General features: G+C 40.8%; 1 protein-coding gene across 1 annotated transcript; it reads left to right on the top strand.

The window, feature by feature from the left end:
* The first annotated feature begins 354 nt into the window (after nucleotides 1-354).
* LOC146443950 (solute carrier organic anion transporter family member 1C1-like) lies at nucleotides 355-19,053 on the top strand. The gene is made up of 14 exons (XM_085049178.1): nucleotides 355-494; nucleotides 2,865-3,006; nucleotides 3,822-3,954; nucleotides 4,573-4,694; nucleotides 5,028-5,174; nucleotides 6,270-6,368; nucleotides 7,154-7,399; nucleotides 8,277-8,441; nucleotides 10,055-10,250; nucleotides 11,269-11,434; nucleotides 11,847-12,028; nucleotides 15,664-15,728; nucleotides 16,913-17,030; nucleotides 18,080-19,053. Exons 1-14 carry the CDS (start codon nucleotides 366-368, stop codon nucleotides 18,300-18,302), a joined length of 2,133 nt encoding a protein of 710 aa, XP_084905304.1. The 5' UTR covers nucleotides 355-365; the 3' UTR covers nucleotides 18,303-19,053.
* Nucleotides 19,054-19,268: the final 215 nt, after the last annotated feature.

The raw sequence follows: 19,268 nt of genomic DNA, 5'->3' as shown, positions 1-19,268 counted from the left end.
CATGAATTTACATGTAGACTTCGCAAACATTGTTTAAAATGTTAACGAGCCTTGTTTAGTCTGCTGGCAATGCTTGGTCAAATGTTTAATGAAATCACACTGATGATAGCTGGAGAATGAAGACGATGGCTGTTTGCTGAGAATGATTTAATCTCCATTATTATAGGCAAGTGGGTTGCAAATTTCCATAATTAAACGTCCAGTGCAGTGGTCAGATTCTGTTGTAAAGTTTGGTAATTGCTGTTGTTGGGAAAACAGTCCAGCAGGGTGTTGCTGTCACATGATGAGCTTTTGAGGCTGAGCTAATAGGATGCCCTTTTAAAATGTTCTCCATGTTTTCTGCTTTAGAGGCAGAGGATACCATCATGGAGGTTTCATCTAAAGAAAAAACCCATTTTTTCTCAAACAACACAATCTTGCCTGTGGACCGAACTTCATTCAAATCTGAATCTTCCACATCCAAGAATGAACAGTCGTGTTGTGGAGGTATAAAGGTAGAGTAAGAGTTTTTGAATATTCCAGTAGGGACTTAGAAAATCTCTCTCTTTTGTTTGGTGAATGATCCCTTTTAAATTATATCTTGCTGAGTCAGTATGCAATTGTTAGAAGTATTTTTAAGGCACAAAATATCTTCTTCAGATCTGTATTTGCCTAACATTTGCCAATATTCAAATGTTAATTTGTTGGTTGAGGCTTGCATATTACGAGATCTTCAAGGGCCATTCTGAAAAGTCCCTCTCTCTTCCTTATTGCACAACCTGAAGTTAATCAATGACATCAGCAATAGTTGCCCTGAAGTCTATAAATTTTTTATTTTTTTGTTTTGAAATGGATGAGTTGTATTAATTAGATTTTGTACCGTAATAGTAATTCTATCATTGCTCCTCCATTTGCTGCAACGATAATCTGATCCCCTCAATGGATAAAACTTCAGTCACAGATTAGCCAGTCAGGAATCAGCTTACTAGCTCCAGAAATTAAAAAGCAATAATATTTCAGCTCAGTCTCTTTCTCTTCAAAGAAGTTGTGTCTTCTGGGAACCGAAATCAATATAAGGCGTGTATTCCTGTTGGAACTTAGCTAACCTCTTTTTGTTTGTGAACTAACCCTTTTTCAGTTCTGATTAGGTCTCGCTGAGTCAGAATGGAATCATTAAAGATACCTCTTAGTCATTAAAAGTCTGCTTCATGTTTTGCCTAACATGTGAACAAAACAATATGCAGATTCAACAGATTGTTTTTACCAATTATTGGCTTTTGTTATCAGCCTTCCTATGTCTTAAAATTGCCTTTATTAATCCAAAAGATGTGGTGAAATATCTGTTCACAAGCATTGACAAACCAGAGCAGAATGTGAAATCATGTGTACCTTTCTGTCCCAGCCCTAAATCGGGAGTGTCTTTCCACCACTGCACACCTGCACACACTGCAAACCCAGTAAAAAAAACTTGTGCAGAGAGATACAGAAGCATTTCAAGTAGTAGTTTGCCTGTACAAATTTCCTGTAAAAAAATGTGCTTTTGCATTGCTATTTAAAAGCCAAGGGCATAGACATACAGAAAATGTAAAATATTATGGCAATATTTGTAGTAGAGAGCTCTTTGAGAGCCGCTGCTGTAGGAAAAAAAGAACCAGAGAGGGGTTGTGTATATTTATATACCCACAACTGTTTCGAAGGAGGAATAACCAGCACTGGATAAAGTGTATTAAATGTGACACAGAGTTATATTTGAACCTCAGCACAGGAATTCACATTCAGCAGGGATGGTATTACCACTGTGCCTTGTCAATTGAGATGTGAGGAGTTTTGGACTGCAGGTGAGTACATTGCTCAGAGCATCTGCTTACTGGAAGCATGATTGTCAGAGAGGGTAAAGGAGCAGCATAAGGTTTCAGACCTCTATTCATATGAAACATTACCGTGTCTCTTAATTTCTGGGCCTGGGTTTTACAGAAAGCATCCATATTCATATTGAGTCAACACCACCTCTATCTGAAGGTAGAAAGCAATGTTGTGGTTTCCATGACCAATTGCCCTGTGTTTGACTACCCCTGGAGCTCATAAACTCAGCAGGGCTGTATTCAGTGAGGGCAAATTTAGGCAATAGATCTGCAGGAGCAAACAGGACCCTGCACTCCCACTATATGCATTTCAGACCAGCCTTCATCTTCCAGTTTAATTTTGTGGGAAAGAGGTTCAGTCTGCACATTTGCAGTAAATGCAAAAGCATTCACTGCACAGAGTGAACATTCACAAAGCACTGTGAAGGGAGATGGAGTTTAATTTCCAAAGCCCACTCCTGATTCAGAGTAACATGCCAAGACAGATACACTGATAAGTAAGAGAAAACTGTCTCTGCAAAACAAAAGGATGGGAAAGATGGGATGTCACCAGAAAAATGCAGGGTGCACTCTAAGGAAAATGCATCTGTTAGAGATTGCAAGAGATTTTGTAGGGGAAGGATGAGCCTAGAAGAGAATTGCCTGGACAGTCACTGTTCCTCTCACCAAGCATGCAACATGTTTAAAAGTGTCCAAATAACTCACCTCCCCACCAAGTCACACTTAGCATTTACCCTTATGGTTACTGTGTAAGATACTCCCTCTGCAGAAAATCACAAGTCTCTGTCTTTCAACACAGAAGTCGCTTTGGCATCTATCTGAAATTAGCAGTAGTTGGTAATGAGTTCAGTTTATATCAATATTGCTCATAAGAAATGGACAAATCAGCAGTCTAGCATTTAATAAAAAGTAGGGGAAATATCGATGTGGTTATTTGGGAAGAGGAATGCAAAAAATGTTTAAAAATAATTCATAAAGTTTTCTCTACTGCCTGTTTTTAACCATTGTCAATTTTTTTCACAGATATTCCTTGGTGCATTATCTTTTGTTTATTTTGCTAAAGCACTGTCAGGAAGTTATCTAAAAAGTACTATCACACAAATAGAAAGAAGATTTGACATTCCTTCCTCCTTGGTTGGCATTATTGATGGGAGTTTTGAAATTGGTATGTGCTGTAGAAACCCAGTTTTATTTTCAGAAAAAAAGAGTGATACAATTTGTTTTGAAGAATGATTGTATGAATCTCCCTGAACCATAAAACTGAGCAAGAGTCAGCTAGTAAAAATGAGTGGGACTATCGCTGTGATTACATTGGATAGTATAGAGTTGCTAATACAAGCAATTCATCACAGATGTAAAAAAAATTGTAATTTGATAAGTTTAGCATCTGACTAAGTCATACTAATAGAAATTTTGAGTGTTGAGTGAGAATTTGACTGCACAGATTTCCACTTTCTCTCTGCTTTTGTCAACAATGCACCCCCTACAAGTGTTTGTCCTTTGTGATTTATTAAGCAACAGGAGGACAAACCTCTAACAGTAATCTCTGTTTCTTGTCAGGTCCCTCTTCTTCCTTCCCTCTCACTCTAAGGTTCCCAGCATGCCATTGTCTGTCACAATTTCAGATTACTGAATTTATCTCATGAGTGTTCACTGGACAGTGGTACTCATAGGAATGAAATCTTAGCCTAAGTGTATAAAACTCTGTTTGATTCCCCCTTTTCCTGCATTTCTGGTTATTTGCTCTCTTCAGCTGGCACAGTGTTCCTCCTCTTTTCCAGCTGCTTATCCAAAGGTTTATGGTTTTCCCATCACAGAAGGCTCCTGTAGAATGCCTGTAAAGAGGGAGAAACACCAACCCCAGACCATCAGCTCTCTACCCCTGAAATCAGTGCCTATACTGCATACTAGGAACTGTTATTTTAGGGTATCTCTTATCAACAAGCAGTAAAACTCAGTTTTCCTTTTGTACTTTCAAAGGGAACCTCCTAATCATAATTCTTGTGAGCTACTTTGGAGCGAAGCTTCACAGGCCAAGAATAATTGGAGCGGGCTGCCTAATTATGTCAGCTGGAACATTCCTAATTGCGATGCCCCAGTTCTTCATGGGACGGTAAGTGCCAAGCCATCAGTGTTTTCCAGCTGGGCTCTGCACACTGAATGGCAGCTCACAAAAATTAGGCATTGATTTGGAAGATGGAAATAGGCACATGTGGATGTGGTTACTTAATTTAGTATATTTTTGTGAAAAGATTTATTACTGTAGAGCAAATGATTTAACATGTATACTATTTCCAGTTGTAATTAACTTACTGTTTTATTAGTCTGTGATTTTGATTGGCCACATTTTTATATGGTTTAGGGATTGTTGAAATGTCAGTGGAAAAGTGATGACTAAACCCAGGAAGACAATCTGAGTACTAATCACAAGCCAGAGGATACACCAGTGTCTGATAATCTCTTAGTCCAAATTCATCTTTCATGTGCCTGTTAAACTGAAATGAATCACTGACACAAAAAGAACCAATGGGACAATTTTTGTGTACTGCTGCAGTATAAATAGAATTCTGTTTATCCCCTATAAACTGTCGTTGGCAATGGATCCAGATGGATTCATCTGGTTGCAGAAGAAATTTGCACTTAAGTGCTATAGGCCTATCTGGTAGGAACAGATCTGATTGCTTTTGCTTATCAGTTCTTACGAATAAATACAACTTTGTTTTTTAAATAGATACAGGTATGAAAGATTCCCTTCCACCATCAATTCAACTGTCAGCATCTCTCCATGTCTGCAGGATAAAAACCCAACTACACTCTCAGCCTTGGAAAAATCTCAAGCAAAAATAAATGCAGGTGAGAATGATCTCTGTTAAATATCGTGCTGTTAAATATTGGGGCTAGTAGTGCTGACTATCATCAATGTTTCCCAAATCTTTCCATCAGGAGATCCCAGTTTTGGTTAGAAGGACATTAAGGAGTTTTCTAAAAACAGATGTGGTGACAAAATTATAAAACCAGCAAAATTGTAGTATCTTTGAGGTAGCTCATGCTAAAAATTTGCCTACCTTAAGCTGTTTCAGTTTTCCCACTGTTTCTCCCACCATAGCAGTATTTTAAAAGTCCTGGGCATTCCGAGTCAGACTCTTATTAAAAACACATCGTTGTTGTCTCTCATTATGCGCCCAGGATGTGAAAAGGAAGCAGGCTCTTCCATGTGGATTTATGTTTTACTGGGAAATCTTTTGCGTGGAATAGGTGAAACTCCCATCCAGCCCCTGGGAATTGCATACATCGACGATTATGCTGTTGAAGAGAATGCTGCCTTATATATTGGTAAAATATTTTTTTTTTCTCTAATGGATTTTTCCCCAGAAGAAAATTGAATCATTCTGAATAATGGAATGAATGTTGTTGAATTAACTTGCCCTGATTGTTTTGTTTGCATAATTTCCAATATTAAAGTTTATTTAACAGTCATGTACACTCAAGGGACCAAGTTCCCGTTTAATTATACCAGCACAGTTCCATTATCTTAATTTGGTGAAAGAATTTGACCTTGGGTTCCTGCTGTTACCCTAATCTTCCTAATTCTTCTGGATGTGGACTGCTGAGCCTCTGTGCACATTCAGTTCTCTGGAAAGTGATAAAAACATGCACTCTTTTAAAGCACTTTAAATAGAATTTCAGTGGGAACTCCAAACATTCCCTCCAGATTCATGAAGAATTATAAACAATAGTGCTGAAGCTTTAGAAAGCTGGTATCACTGTTTTCTTGTGTTCATTGTCTGACCCCTGCACATTCATCTGAAATTTTACCAAAAAATCCTATCTCATCAGCATCTTCTCTTGACAAATTTCCAGCCTGGCAAAAGGCAAAATATCAGATTCTCTCTGTAAAAGATTCACTCTTCCCAGATATCCTCATGAATTTTGCAAATTCAAAGTATTCAGAAAGTTGGCTGAGGGTGTATTGAAATGTGTTAATACTGGATACCAAATGAAGTGATTTCTCAGCCTATTCAGGGCCTACCTTAACCTAAAGTGATCAGTTAACTTTAAAAAATGGCATTTGCTTTCCAGTTACTTTAATCTTGTCAGCTAGAGCTTTTCTAGCAATTATAGATTGGGGCTGCTATTGAGTTTAGGCCATTCAGTTCCCTGACTTTTTTCCTTCAGGTTGAATTTAACTCTTTAATTGGATAACAATAAAAAGTGTCATTGTAGTGGGGAAAATTTTATTGATGGCTTTTTTACTTCTTGAAAATGTTTCAATTTGTGTAACTAATGTGCCAGAGGGCGAAGGCTGGCTCACTATTTTAAGGCTGTATCACTTGTCACCCATCACATGCTATAGTCTGGTGTTACATGCAGAAGAACCAGAGCTCTTTTGAGCTCAGGAGTGTAACAGTGCCCTGTTTTCTGTTCCAGGCTGTGTACAGACAGTTGCCATTATAGGGCCAATATTTGGCTTTCTCCTGGGATCACTGTGTGCCAAACTTTACGTTGACATTGGCTTTGTAGATCTGGGTAAGTCAGAATGCTTAGGCTTTAAAAATCCAGTCAGGCTCCAAAACGCCTATTTTAGGACAAGAACTATCTACTTATCATCTAGGCATGAGAGGCTAGGGAGGGCAGAGTAGGCACTTTATGAAATTAAAAGGATTACAGCGGTGGAGTGATCCATGCAGAATAGGCTGGCAAGGAGGATGGGTGTGGAGGAAGAAGGAGGCCGGACTCCTCCTCAGCCCCAGCAGATCTGCAGTGGGGGCTTCCAGGAGATGCCCTGGTGAGGAGTTCTGGCGAGATAATGGGAGCCAGGAGGAAGCAGGACTGAGGCTCAGGATCCTGTGTGTTCTTGTGTAATATCCTGCTGTTGCCTGAAAAAATTGGTTTGGCAGGTACCAAGTCTCCTGATTGATTTGGGGTACCAAGTCTCCTGATTGCCCTCCTGAGAAAACAGGAATAAAAAACCAGGAGGAAAACAGATTTTCCCTGGGTCTTTTGTGCACTAGTTGGACTGGGAACTAGTGAGTGGCCACCAGGACTGCCCCATATGCTGGGGCTTTGCAGCATCTCTGGGGACATGCAGGTGGCACAGCAGTGTCAGGCTGAGCTGCTGCTATGCCCCAGCAGTCAGCAAATGCTCCCTGTGTCCCCACAGCTGCTCCTGTATAACACCTGTCGTGATACACAGCACAGCTAAACCTGGCGAGGTGGGGATGGAAAGAAGGTCCCTGCAACACCACCTTCCTTGTTGTCAGCAAACATTCTCCAAGTGTATTTATTTGTTTCTTCTTCTCCACTTTCTCCAGACAGGGTGGCAATAAGTCCCAAGGACGTGCAGTGGGTGGGAGCGTGGTGGCTGGGGTACCTGATAGCTGGGGTGATCAGCATGCTGGCTGGCATCCCCTTCTGGTTCCTGCCCAAGCACCTCTCCAAACCGGGCAGCAGGAAGGACTCCAGCACCTCCTCGGAGCATTCCAGGTTCATCGTTGAGGAGAACAAGGACCAACACAAATCCTGTCAGCACCAAGCAAAGCTTGCCGAGATGGCAAAAGGCAAATCACCAGGGTTTTCTTCCTGATTGTTGAGTTTTTCTCTCAAAGGCTTTTAGACTTTAAAATTTTATACTTTCTGAGGCCCTATTTTAATGGCCTCAGAATTGTGATTTTTCCCCCAGGTTTCACTCTCCAACTCAATAGTACACACAAAAAGGCCTCTTCAATGTTCCCTGGACTTGCTATTGCATGAGAATTTCCGCAGCTGAGATTTGTAAAATTACAGTAGTGGCCCAGCACATATCATGAAGCTCTGCAAAAATTTTTTATTCACATGTAGTCACTGTTGCAGAAGTGGCAGTCACAAAAAAAAAAAACAACTCGGTTTTTGATAACTTTTTTTACCTCTGAGTTCATGCATTAGAAAAACATGTACAACGTCTGGTCAAAATATAGATGGGCACAGACTAGCTACAGTATTAGAGGAGGCTGTCTAGATTTAGAGAGGAGCTGGTTTGCACAATTGATTTTCCTTGGCCCTTCTTTGCCAAAAGCATTTTCCCTCAGTACTTGAATCTGTACCTCAATATGTCTGTGCTTACTGTCAGCAGTGCTGAGCACTCTCTGCCCCAAATTAAGCTAAAGGGTGTTGTGGCTGTTAAGGACACATAGAAACCAAATCAGTCCTAGTTTATGATGCAAAGAAGGTATATAAAACAAGATATCTCTTCTGAGAAATTGATGCTTAGTGTTTTGCTCCACTGTTCCCCCATCCAGAAATGGGGGAGCTTTTAGGAGCATCACAGAACTTCACAGATCCCTCTAAAGTGTTATGCAGTTTTGAGGTTTTTTGGAAGGTGCACACATCACAAAGCATTACTCACAGCAGTTATTCTTTCTCTGGCCTGTTTGTCATTTCTGCTGTTTTGTCTTGCAGACTTCTTGCCATCCCTGAAGAATCTCTTTGGCAATCCAGTTTACATTCTGTATTTGTGTGCAAGTATCATTCAGTTCAATTCTTTAATTGGCATGGTGACATATAAGCCAAAGTATATTGAACAACAGTATGGGCAGACATCTTCAAAAACAAACTTTGTTATAGGTAATGTTATATCTGCTTCTTGATATCTTTAAAATGGACATTTTAGGAGTGGCATCTACATACATACAGGAAAAATTGTAATTTTTTTGGATATGTTTTTCCCTCTCTTTCCTTGTCTGACTTTAAGCAATAGCTTATAGAAGGCAAGTTATTTCATTCCTGCTTCAGCACTAGTTAACTCTGAGTTTATCTATGCAAGAGTTACTGCAAAGGTTTACATGACTTGACACCTTAATTCCCATTTAACTGCAAATTTGAAAAGTGATATATGTACAACACAAGAAAATAACTGAGAATTAATTTTAAAACAGTTTACATAAATTTATCATCAAACATATCTGCTTTCTTGGTGGCTTCCCATTTGTTTCAACAAAACGAAGATCAGCTCAGTGAGTGCTAAAGGTGACTCTATGAAGAGATTGGTGTTAAATAAAAGGAAGCCAAGTCATATTCCAAGTTGCCCCATACAGCTTGAGAGAGAGAAGCTGCTTCAGCCTTGGGGTACCAAGATGGACATTTTTGTAGCTGACTTCGGGAGGGTGGACTTGACTGCCCAGCTGCTGAACCTGCATGTGGGATTCAGCTCCAGAGGTCCAGGGCTTCAATAGCATTAAACAGCAAAGAGGTTTACATCTACCCAACACAGAGGGAACTGCCTTGTTTCAGAGCAGCATTAGTTGCACAGCAACAGAGGTATATATATGCAGAAAAGCTGTAATGATCCATTGTGCTATGTTAATTCCCTAAAGATAGAAGCTGGAATTTCCTGGCACGAAACTCCTCAAAGCAAGGAGAAATCTTCAAGTGTAGTTGATGGCCAAAGAAAGTCCAGAAAACAATCCCTACATTCAGTAGAGTACTTCTCATTGTATTTAAAGATTTTCTGGAGCTAAGCTTTCAGCTATGTGCAAACTGAGTGAGGATTAAGAACCATTTGATTTCTCTGGGCATAGGGGCTATATCCAACAGAGAGTGTGTGATGGCTTGGTTAGCGAAGGACCCTGCTGAGTGGCTATCCCTGCAATAAAGTGCTTTTTCTTCCTCCTTTTCCTTTCCCTCCAAATCCACCCTTGCTAAGACATCTGAGGGCTAACTTGAACTCACATTATTTATTTCTCTTTCACCGCCTCTTTCACTCCTTCTTCTTCCTTTTTAAAAAACAGTTTCTTTCACAATCTCTCTGATAGATAACAAAAATATCTATCAGAGAGCAATTTGAAGCACTAAAAAAAAAGGTAGGTCTTGCTCCAAATTTCATAACACTATGTAAAACTAAATTTGTTCTCTAGAAACCAGCAAAACACTCCACTGACAAACTGTGGGAAAAACCACCTAGCTTAAGAAACTGGAAAAGCATTATCTGAACTTTATCCATAATCTCTCTGTCAAAGAACCAGCAAAGCATGTCCTTGGGAGTAAGTTTTTCAAAGCTGTCCCAGCACCTTTGTAACACTCCAAGGATCAGTCTCAGTCTGGACAAAATAAAATGCCCTGACTGAAGATCTTTTATGTTTTGTTCCTTCATCTCATTGCTGTGGCTCTTTTTGTGGCTGATAAGGTTAGTCCATTGAGCTGGGGTTTTCATTAATACAGATTTTTCTGTTTGATTTCAGGTCTCATCAACATTCCTGCTGTGGCCTTTGGCATATTTTCTGGAGGACTGATCATGAAAAAATTCAGGATCAGTGTTTTAGGAGCTGCAAAACTTTCCTTGGGATCATCTTTCTTTGGTTACCTTTTGCTCCTCTCACTGTTTGCCATGGGCTGTGAGAACTCGGACGTGGCTGGACTGACTGTGTCGTACCATGGGTATGCTGGGAAGGCCATGCTTCAGCAGAAAGGGCTGCTGCAAACCAAATTTCTTCCTCATTTTATTTCACAAAGTGTATATTGTTGAAAAGAGAGTGACTGACCTGAATATGCTTACCAGAAATTTGATTCAAAGCAGTGGAAACTGCTCTATTCCAGCAGGCATTGTGTCATGACCCTCTCATGGTTATGGCATAAACCAGAGGGGTTTGTGTCACAAGTGCAGATTATTTTTCTTATTACTTTTTAATTATTATTGCCATGGGACCCATCCTTTAAGCCCAGTGATTTCTGGAAATGTGTGGAACTCAGCAGGGGGGCAGAGGTTCAATTAATTGTTTCTTGCCTCTGTGTGCTGCTGAGCAATGAATGGCATTTAATAGCCTTTGAACTGAACGCTTAAGGATTCACGGATTAACCCTGATGTTAACCATGAGGTACACCTGAGGCTAACACTTTGGAGTAATTTTTGCCCATGCTCTTTATCTGTAAAATTCACTTTTGGGGAGGAGTCTCCAGCACTGACCCACAGCAGCCCCAGGAGCTGCTCCACTAGTGTCTGGTGACTGAAGCTGCCTTGCAAGGTATCAGACATTCCCTTTGGATGAATCCCATTCTGATAATCCACTCCTTGCTAACTTCTACAGATACTACTTCCCATGGCTAACTCAATCCCTTCTTTGCCACTTGCCCAGTTGTGTTAAAACTGCATCAAGCTTCAGATAACTAAAACCTTAGAAAATCTGAGAAAATGCATGAACGTAAACTGTTAGTTGTCCACCTGAATAAAGTAACTACTGTCTCACAGTAGGTAGTGTGATATTGTGAAAACCTTTGCATAACAGAGAAATAAGGCTTTTCACTGATGTGTGGGTGTGAAGAGACAACGTTTAATGGGCTACAGAGAGAAGGTCTGGCCAGGTGGGCCTGGCAGAGAGCATAACCCATGACGTGATCATGATTTCCTCCACATCTGCTAAATTTCCTCCACATCTTTGCAATTTCCCTTTCTCCACAGAACTAAACCGATGACTGATTACGAGCAAGCCCTGTTCTCAGAGTGCAACTCAGGCTGCTCGTGTTCCAAGAATGACTGGGATCCCATCTGTGGGGAAAATGGAGTTACCTACATTTCTGCCTGTCTCGCTGGCTGCCAGGCATCCAACGGCAGTGGGAAAAACACCGTAAGACAATCTTTCATTTCTATATGAGATGTGATAACTTTTCCTAATACAACCAGGTAAGTGGATTAAAATTGAACACGGCACATCCTCTTCAGCCTTGAACTCCTCAGAGGTTTTTAGCAGTCTGCCACCCACAATTAAAATTTTCTCACTTGCTGTTGCCAGCAGAAATCACAAGCAGAGAATGTTGGGGGCTTTTTTATTGAGCTGTTGGCTACCAAGACAGTTGAAAAAAAACTAATAACTACGTTCATCAACAGTAGATACTTCATAATTTTCTCCTTCATTGCTTTGGCAAAACATTTCCCACTTTGGATTTAAACTTTCAGCCACCCAGAAAAGCATGATGTGCAATTCCTAAACATGCCCTTCTCCACCATTTTACCATACACTTCTGCCTGCTCTCTTCCAGGTATTTTTTAACTGCAGCTGCGTGGGCACCTTTGAATCTTCACAAAGCTCCTCAGCTGTGGTGGGACCATGTCAAAAAGGAAATGAGTGTCCCAAAATGTTTCTGTATTTCCTAGTTATATCGGTTATCACTTCATATACTTTGTCAGTAGGTGGCACACCCGGATACATACTGCTTCTAAGGTAAGAAATCATTTCTGCTAGTACTGCCAAATGTTTTCAAAGTGTTTTGACGTGTGACTGGTGCTCCCTCCCCTCCTGTACTCCTAATATTGTGAATATTCCATGTAATTGTTCTGTCCCAGATTTTTCTTCTAGTTTTAAAGATTGATTTAGCATGAGATTTTTTTTTCTATTCTGATAATCTCCGGTTTATGGAATGCTTGTCCCAGTGCATATTTAACTGTTGGAACTCTTTTTCCATCACTGAGTGTAAGCTTTGAAGCTAATTTTAGAAAGTGCAAAAGGCATTTAATACTACCTGTGCTTAATCTGGATTTTTGTCAGCTTCTTGCAATTTTTGGATTCCAAGTCCTGCTCTGCTCTGTTTTGGAAAGCTTTCTTTCACAGTTCCTTTTTCCAAATTATTTCCAGATGGGCACATTCTACTTCTCAAACAAAACACCAGTAAATCCAGTCTAACTAATCTTTAGTATTATAACTGTGTTTTCTTACCTCCACATTCTCTTTGTTTTTGAACTGAATTTTCTGGACGGGGCCCTGTCTCATTGCTGGTATCTTTATACCACATGGACAATGCCAGTGTTAGAACTGGCTAAACATAGGCTGTATGAAAAAACCTAAATAAAGAAATGTGACTTCAGCTACGGTTCTATCACAATCCTTGAACCAGAATAAATATTCACACAGAGACTTTCAGAAAGGATTGAGGTGAGGATCTTTCTCCACTGCCCTCCACAAACACTGCCAGTAAGGTGTATACAAGCTGCATGGCTCTCCTCACACCCCTTGCAGGGTTACCACTGAGTGCTGGAAACCCACACAGCAGCTCTCTCTCCCCAAGGGCTCACTCCAAGAACAATCATATTGTAATCCACTTTAGACAGTTTTTACTAAAGCTTCTGTACAGACAGTTTTTACCAAAGCTTCTGCACAGCTGAACTGTCCATGCGCCAAGATGAGGATGATTCAGGAGCAGAGAGCTTGCAGAAAAGCCATCAGAATTTATGCCAGGTTGCTCCCTGTGGTTGATTCTGACACGTTGGATAAATATGGGCATAGAGCTATGCAGGGATGCAGTTCCCTTCCCCTTTCCCTCTACATGATGCCTTCCTTGTATCCATAAGTCACATGGTGGAAAATGTACAGATCTGGTACCACGCGGGGCCTCAAAATTGTGGCAGCTACACTCAACCTCCTGCTTTTGTTCTTGTCTCTGCTGCATAAAAAATGAAGTGTTTGGGAGGTGATGTTCATAGCTGAACACCTACAAGCTTAAATCACACGGAGCTGCCTGCCCTTCTCAGCCCTAAGAACTTGCTCTTGGGGCTCTTACTGCTTCATGGATTTAGTTAGAAAAGCGTAGGTTTTCGATTACAATACTAAACCACTTTGTTATATGAAATCAGCAAAACAATTGTATTGGTTCTACTCCAAAGCTTTTATTGCTGTTGAAAATCATTTTACTTTGAGAGACATTTAACTGAAACTGAGAAGTTATGTGTTTTCCTGCTGGACTGAAGGCATCCACCTTTGATGTGCAGCTGAAAAAAACATGTTTCAGTAAGTTCGATCCTTTTTTATATATTTTTTTCTGCACTGCAAATGACCTGTGGGCACAATTCCACTTTAAGCTCATGCTTACTTTTCTCTTTTTTGAAATCCCTCACTGACTGACTTTCTCCAAAAATCTGGCTGAATTGAAAGTGTGCTTCTGTTACCAGAAGGAAAATGAATTTTCGTTGAAAACAAATAGTCCCAAGGTCAAGTTGCAGACCTCATTATGTATTTTTTTCCAATGATCTGTTTTAAAAATTATTCAGTATTCAGTCAGCCCTGTTAAGATTCCAGCACTTAAGCAATCTGATGTTTTCAGATGAGCAGATATTGTTGCACCTGCCATGGAGCACAAATACAGCTAAATCCCGAAAAGCCTCTAAGATGCAGAGACATTTACTTTGATGGTTTGCACACTGAAGTCACTGAAATATGCTTAACAGCTGGTGGCCAAGTCATTTGGTGAAATGTCTTTTTGGTGGCATTAGTCTAATTACAAGTTGCCAAGGAACTTGGGAAAGCCCTGAAGTTTTGGAGAAAAAAAGCCCTGCAGTTCAGAGAGCTGTTGTTTAAGCACCAGCTATTAATAGCAGGTGATTAGGCAGTGAAGGGGAAGTCTCAGATCTCCCTAAGAGGTCTGGTTATCACTCAGGATCACAAAGAACTCCTGCTTCCGTGCAAAGACAATACGAAGGCTAAAAGAATTTTATTTTTTTTTCTTCTAAAAGAGAAATTTTTTTTGCAGGATATAAATCATATGAAACACATATCAAATATCCAGTAATTGGTTTTATTTTCCACTTTTTACTTTCTATGCCCTCAGATTTGTTTAGGAGGACTCTAGATGGAGGCTTGCTTGTGTAGCAAGTGTCTGGTAGGAGGGCAAGACACTGTTCTTCCAACTGAAAATCATTTTGCAGTCATGATCTCATAGGTGGCAGTGCTTGTATTAGGCACAATCAATAGATTGTGTGCTGATAATCCATGATCAGGGCATTAGAGAATAAAGTGTTGAAAACGATCACTGGTGGGGAGCAATAGAGTTAGATCTGAAATGTCTTTATTATTGTTTTAAAACATATTCCAAATTACATTAATTTCTGCAGAAACAAAGACCATCCTAGTTCGGAGCACACAGACTGTGCCTCCAGAGTGCTGTGTTCATCCATAGTGACAGCTGGATTTCAGCCCATTTTATATTTTCTGATTTATATTGAATAAAATGACTGTGACAAAAGTTTTATTAATTACCACGTTGACATATATGTTATCCCAGATACCAAAAATGTCCTTGTTTAATCGTGTGTCTGGGACTGCTCACTTGCTAAAATCAAACACACACCCAGATTTGTGCTGGATAGGTATTGCAACAGTCAGTCTGCTATGTGCTGGGGAAACAGCACACTGGAGCAGCTGCTGTGGGAGCAGGTGAGTCCTGCTGATCTGAGAGGCTCCATATCCACTGCTGATAGCATGGATGGGAAAAGCAGCTGCTCTCCTGCCCACCACCTCCCCCTTCCTCAAGAAACCAGGATGATGGTCAAAGGCTGGAGTAGGGCTTATCTGGAGCCAGAAGAACTGATGTGTGTGTTGGACTCACCCTGCAAGCTCAGAAGAGACCAAATGCAAAAGGTCTGCTCTGTCAGAGAATGGCTTGGAGGATTTCCCTTTACAGGGGGTGTGATCCTGATCCTAGACAGAATGCTGTGAAAAGTGAGTGCCTAAATACCTGGCACTAGCCTCAGACTTGATCCTGAATTTCAGGTAGTGTCTGAGTAAGACCATCCAATGGATGCATGATTTCACTATCAATTTTGTGTTAGTAACTCCTAAGTGATGAAGTCACCTGAAAATACACAACCATCTTAAAATGTGATGTTTGATATAGATCAAAATTCCTTTATTCTGTTCAGATTTTATCCCCTTTTTTACATATCTCTGCAATTAGTTTAAAGTCCGTGACATGAAGGAGGAAAAGAATCACATTTCTTTCCTTTCTCTTGCTTTCTATTTATGTTCTAACTATATACACCTGATGCTTTATTTCTATTTAACACCTTTTTTATTGTTATTAATTTTAGATGCATTAAACCCCACTTGAAATCATTTGCACTTGGTATATATACCCTGGCAATAAGAGTACTTGGTAAGTCCATTTGTACTCCTGAGTCTGTTTTAACACACTCCTCGCTAATCATTTATCTCAGAATTAAGCTTTGATTGTTGGAAAGAACTATGTCTATCTGCAAATAAATATCATATGATTAAAAAAAAAAAAAGAGGTTGGAAAAAGGAAATTGTTTTGTACTTAATAAATCATATAACTCTCCCTAAGGAATAATTAAAATACACAAGGCAAATATTTATAGAGATGTGATCCTTTAGACAAGGAAGCTAACATCAAAAGTACATCTTGTCTCCTTACTCAGCAACAAGCATAATAGAACAGCTATGGGTGAGAATTTGTGATTTCTTTTCAGGCACATTTTCACTAGTTTCTAAGGGAATTAATCTGAGTACAGGTGTGCCTGGGGCAGGGTTCACTGCAGCCCTGTGGTAGAGCCACCTGAAATCACGGATAACATGAGATGCCAGTGAACTGGAAATTCTAAAATCCTCTAGGTCTTCATGAAAAAAAGATTAGCAAGAAGCAAGTCACCTATTTAAATGAGCACAGTTAGATGAACCTGATGAAACGACATCAAAACAAGATGTTGGCTTCTTTCTCATGCCTCTGCAGGCCAGAATTTTCTCTCCAGGCTTACTTTCTTCTCCAGCAACCATGGGTGGCTCCCCAGGTGACAGAGGGCCCAGGATGTCTCCATCAGCACAAGAAAAAAGGCTTTTCCTTTCCATTGCCCCCAAGAGCTGCAGTAGGTTTGCCCCCGCCACAGTAGGATTTCAAGACCCTTGGAGGATTCCTGCAGCCCCACTGCCTCTGTCCCTTCTCATCCCCCCACCCAACACACAGGACACCCCTACACCCGAGCTGAGCAGACTCCCTTGCTCTCAAGAAAGGAGAAGTATCTCCTTTTTTTTTCCCCCAGAGATGTCCCGCAGGGTGAGGAAACCAAACCATGGCCAGCACTCCTTCCAGTGACTTCCACAGGCCTTTTGATGTTCTGTCATGTTTTCCTGGCTTCCCACAGGGAGGAAAGGGTGGTGTGTGCCTGGGCAGCGCAAGGCACGTCTTCTCGAAGCAGCAAACAGAGTGGAAGTGTCATTGCTGTTAGAATATATTATTAAATGTTCTGCATGAACGTGCCTCTAGATCAGAAGTGACCACCCTGGAAAGTAACTTTCTTACCTCTATTTGTTAAACACACCCAGCGGGGATTCCAGCCCCAGTGTATTTTGGAGTAGCCATAGACACCACTTGCCTGAAATGGGGAAGCAAAAGGTGTGGGGGAAGAGGAGCGTGCAGACTCTATGACTCCAGTGCACTCAGGTAACAGCTCTTCTCCATTTGCTCTTTACCTCGTGTTCTTTAAGTGCATCTAGACCTGGCACTGGTAGAAGAATTTCTGTTGGCAGATTTGAGTGAAAGATTTGAAACTGAATTAAAGATTCTGACTAATATTAACAATAATGCTCACGTTTCACTTCTGTGAACTTCACTGTTCTCTTTTGATTCAATCTCATTTTTGGGGAAGGGCAGATCATCTTGTTTCAGTGTCAGTTGGAAATAATTGTGACTTAATTATTCACCAAAAAAAAAGTTCTGCTAAAACCTTAATTTCATGCTGAAGTTTCCCTCATTTTTCAGTGTCTCTGCTGTCATAGTGTGAGTGCGTAAAATAAGTTCTTAAATCTCATTTTTCTCCATGTTGGAGCTGGATCACAAAATGGAAGGCAAAGGGGTCACAAAACAAGCTTGGCTTATGGGGACGCTCAAGTGCAGTGTTGTCTTTACCAATTTATTGCTAGAGGACAGTAATTGTGTGAACGGCATTTAGCTTCACCAGAAATGAAGAATGGAATAACAATGATAAGAGGAAAACAGGAGAACAGGTTGTCCCTTCTCCCACCCCAAGGAAAATAAACATGAGGGGAGGGTACATCTTGTTTTGAAAACTTGAAGGAAAGAGCAAAATCTCAGCTGGGACTCTTTTTGCTAATAAAACATTATGATGTTATTGTTGCTGCTGTTGTTGCTGTTATTATGCCTGTAAAGCAAAAATGCCATCAAATGGTCTTAATATCACTGGTACTGTTTATGAGGCAACCAAAAAAATAGAGTAATTGCCCTAAAAATATTAGTGCTATTCTTACTGCAGCACATTGGGTGGAGGTCAGTCAATGCCTGAGGTGCTTTCTTGACCACAGAGCACGCTGTATGTGAGCTGGGAGAGCTGACAAATTCCCCTGTCCAGGGTCACCCCCTTGACTGAAGTGTCCTCACTAAGCCTTACCTCATGCAAATCTGAATGTGTCCTCGATGCTTTCTACTTGTGTGCTGCCTGTGCCATGGGCTCTGATCAATCATTTCTCTCTCAGGCATGTGTACCTGGGGCTGACTTTGGTCTTGGGCACGGTGTCCATTTTCTTCAGTGTTGCTGTCCTTTGGGTTCTCCGGAAAAGGTCTTCTCCACAAGATGAGACCCTCTCAGCCAACGGGGAGAGAGGCGCCTGTGGGACAAAGAGCAGAAAAGATAATTTTGTCAATAGTGACCAGTTAATTCAGTCAACTTACTGGCCAGAAAAGGAGACCAGACTTTAGGAAGACTGAGATCTCCACCGTGATTTTACTCAGTGAGTGGTGTTCCAGGCAAAAATCCATCATCAGTGAAGCAGTATCTTAATATCCACCCTGAAAACGTTCACCTTCTTGCAATTTTCACTCTAAACCTCAAAAGCAAAGACCGCCAATTTTTAGCACATGAACAGCTCTAGAAACACTGCTCACCATTTTTTCTGCCTTGTGAGGGGCTTTCCTGTGACTGGGGAGGTGCAGTTGTTCCCTCAGCAAGACACCGTTTTTGTGGCTGCCCCTCAGCTCCCTCCCTCCTTGTGAAGCCTCAAGAGCTGCTGCTGCCCCTCGGTTTCCTCCTGGGTGTGAGGGGTAGTGGGGAGGCTGCTGGGAAGCTCCCTCTGCCATGGGATCAGCCACAAGGGGCTGGGGCACCCAACCTGACTTGGCAGCCTGGAAGGTGGAGGCATCTCCAGCAGAAGGTGGAGGCATCTCCAGCACGGAGCCCTTCCTTGCGAGGCATGGGGCAGGAGGAAGGTGGTTTGCTGGAAGGACAAATCAGCCACAGGCTCTGGGCATCTCGTGAATTCAATCCATAACACTTAGGACATCAAAAGTTGTGTTTAGGAATCCGTTTTCCAGTAGCTTTGTTATAGCATAACAGTAAGCAATAAAAGTTGTCATTGCAGTCAAAAAGACCACAAGAGTATCATCCAAAGGCAAATGGAATGAAAATAGAGCTTTCTTAGACATCCAGCAGTTTTTTGCTACTTGCTAGTACTCAGTGTACTAAATCTTTCCATGCACTTTATGATGTAATAACAACATGGTACAAGATTTATATTTTACATATGATTTATATTTTAAAAAGCTATGACAAGACATCTTGGGAAAAATAAAATTAATTAAAATCAATTAAAAGACCAGGTGACTTGGGGCTTTTCCTTTTAATTTTTTGTATTTTCTAGCTGACACGAAGATATTTTTGGAGTTTGT

The sequence above is a fragment of the Lichenostomus cassidix genome, chromosome 1Aa, assembly GCF_008360975.1.
Source record: "Lichenostomus cassidix isolate B80296 chromosome 1Aa, HeHo_3.0, whole genome shotgun sequence".
NCBI lineage: Eukaryota > Metazoa > Chordata > Aves > Passeriformes > Meliphagidae > Lichenostomus > Lichenostomus cassidix.
This window is presented reverse-complemented; position numbering and strand designations above follow the sequence as displayed.

What these genes read in the sequence shown, in the direction of transcription:
- LOC146443950 (XM_085049178.1), top strand. Translation starts at nt 366, where the DNA reads ATGGAGGTTTCATCTAAAGAAAAAACCCATTTTTTCTCAAACAACACA. An exon ending in CGTGTTGTGGAGGTATAAAG is followed by an intron (nt 495 to 2,864) that starts GTAGAGTAAGAG and finishes TTTTTTTCACAG; the next exon opens with ATATTCCTTGGTGCATTATC. An exon ending in CCCCAGTTCTTCATGGGACG is followed by an intron (nt 3,955 to 4,572) that starts GTAAGTGCCAAG and finishes TTTTTTAAATAG; the next exon opens with ATACAGGTATGAAAGATTCC.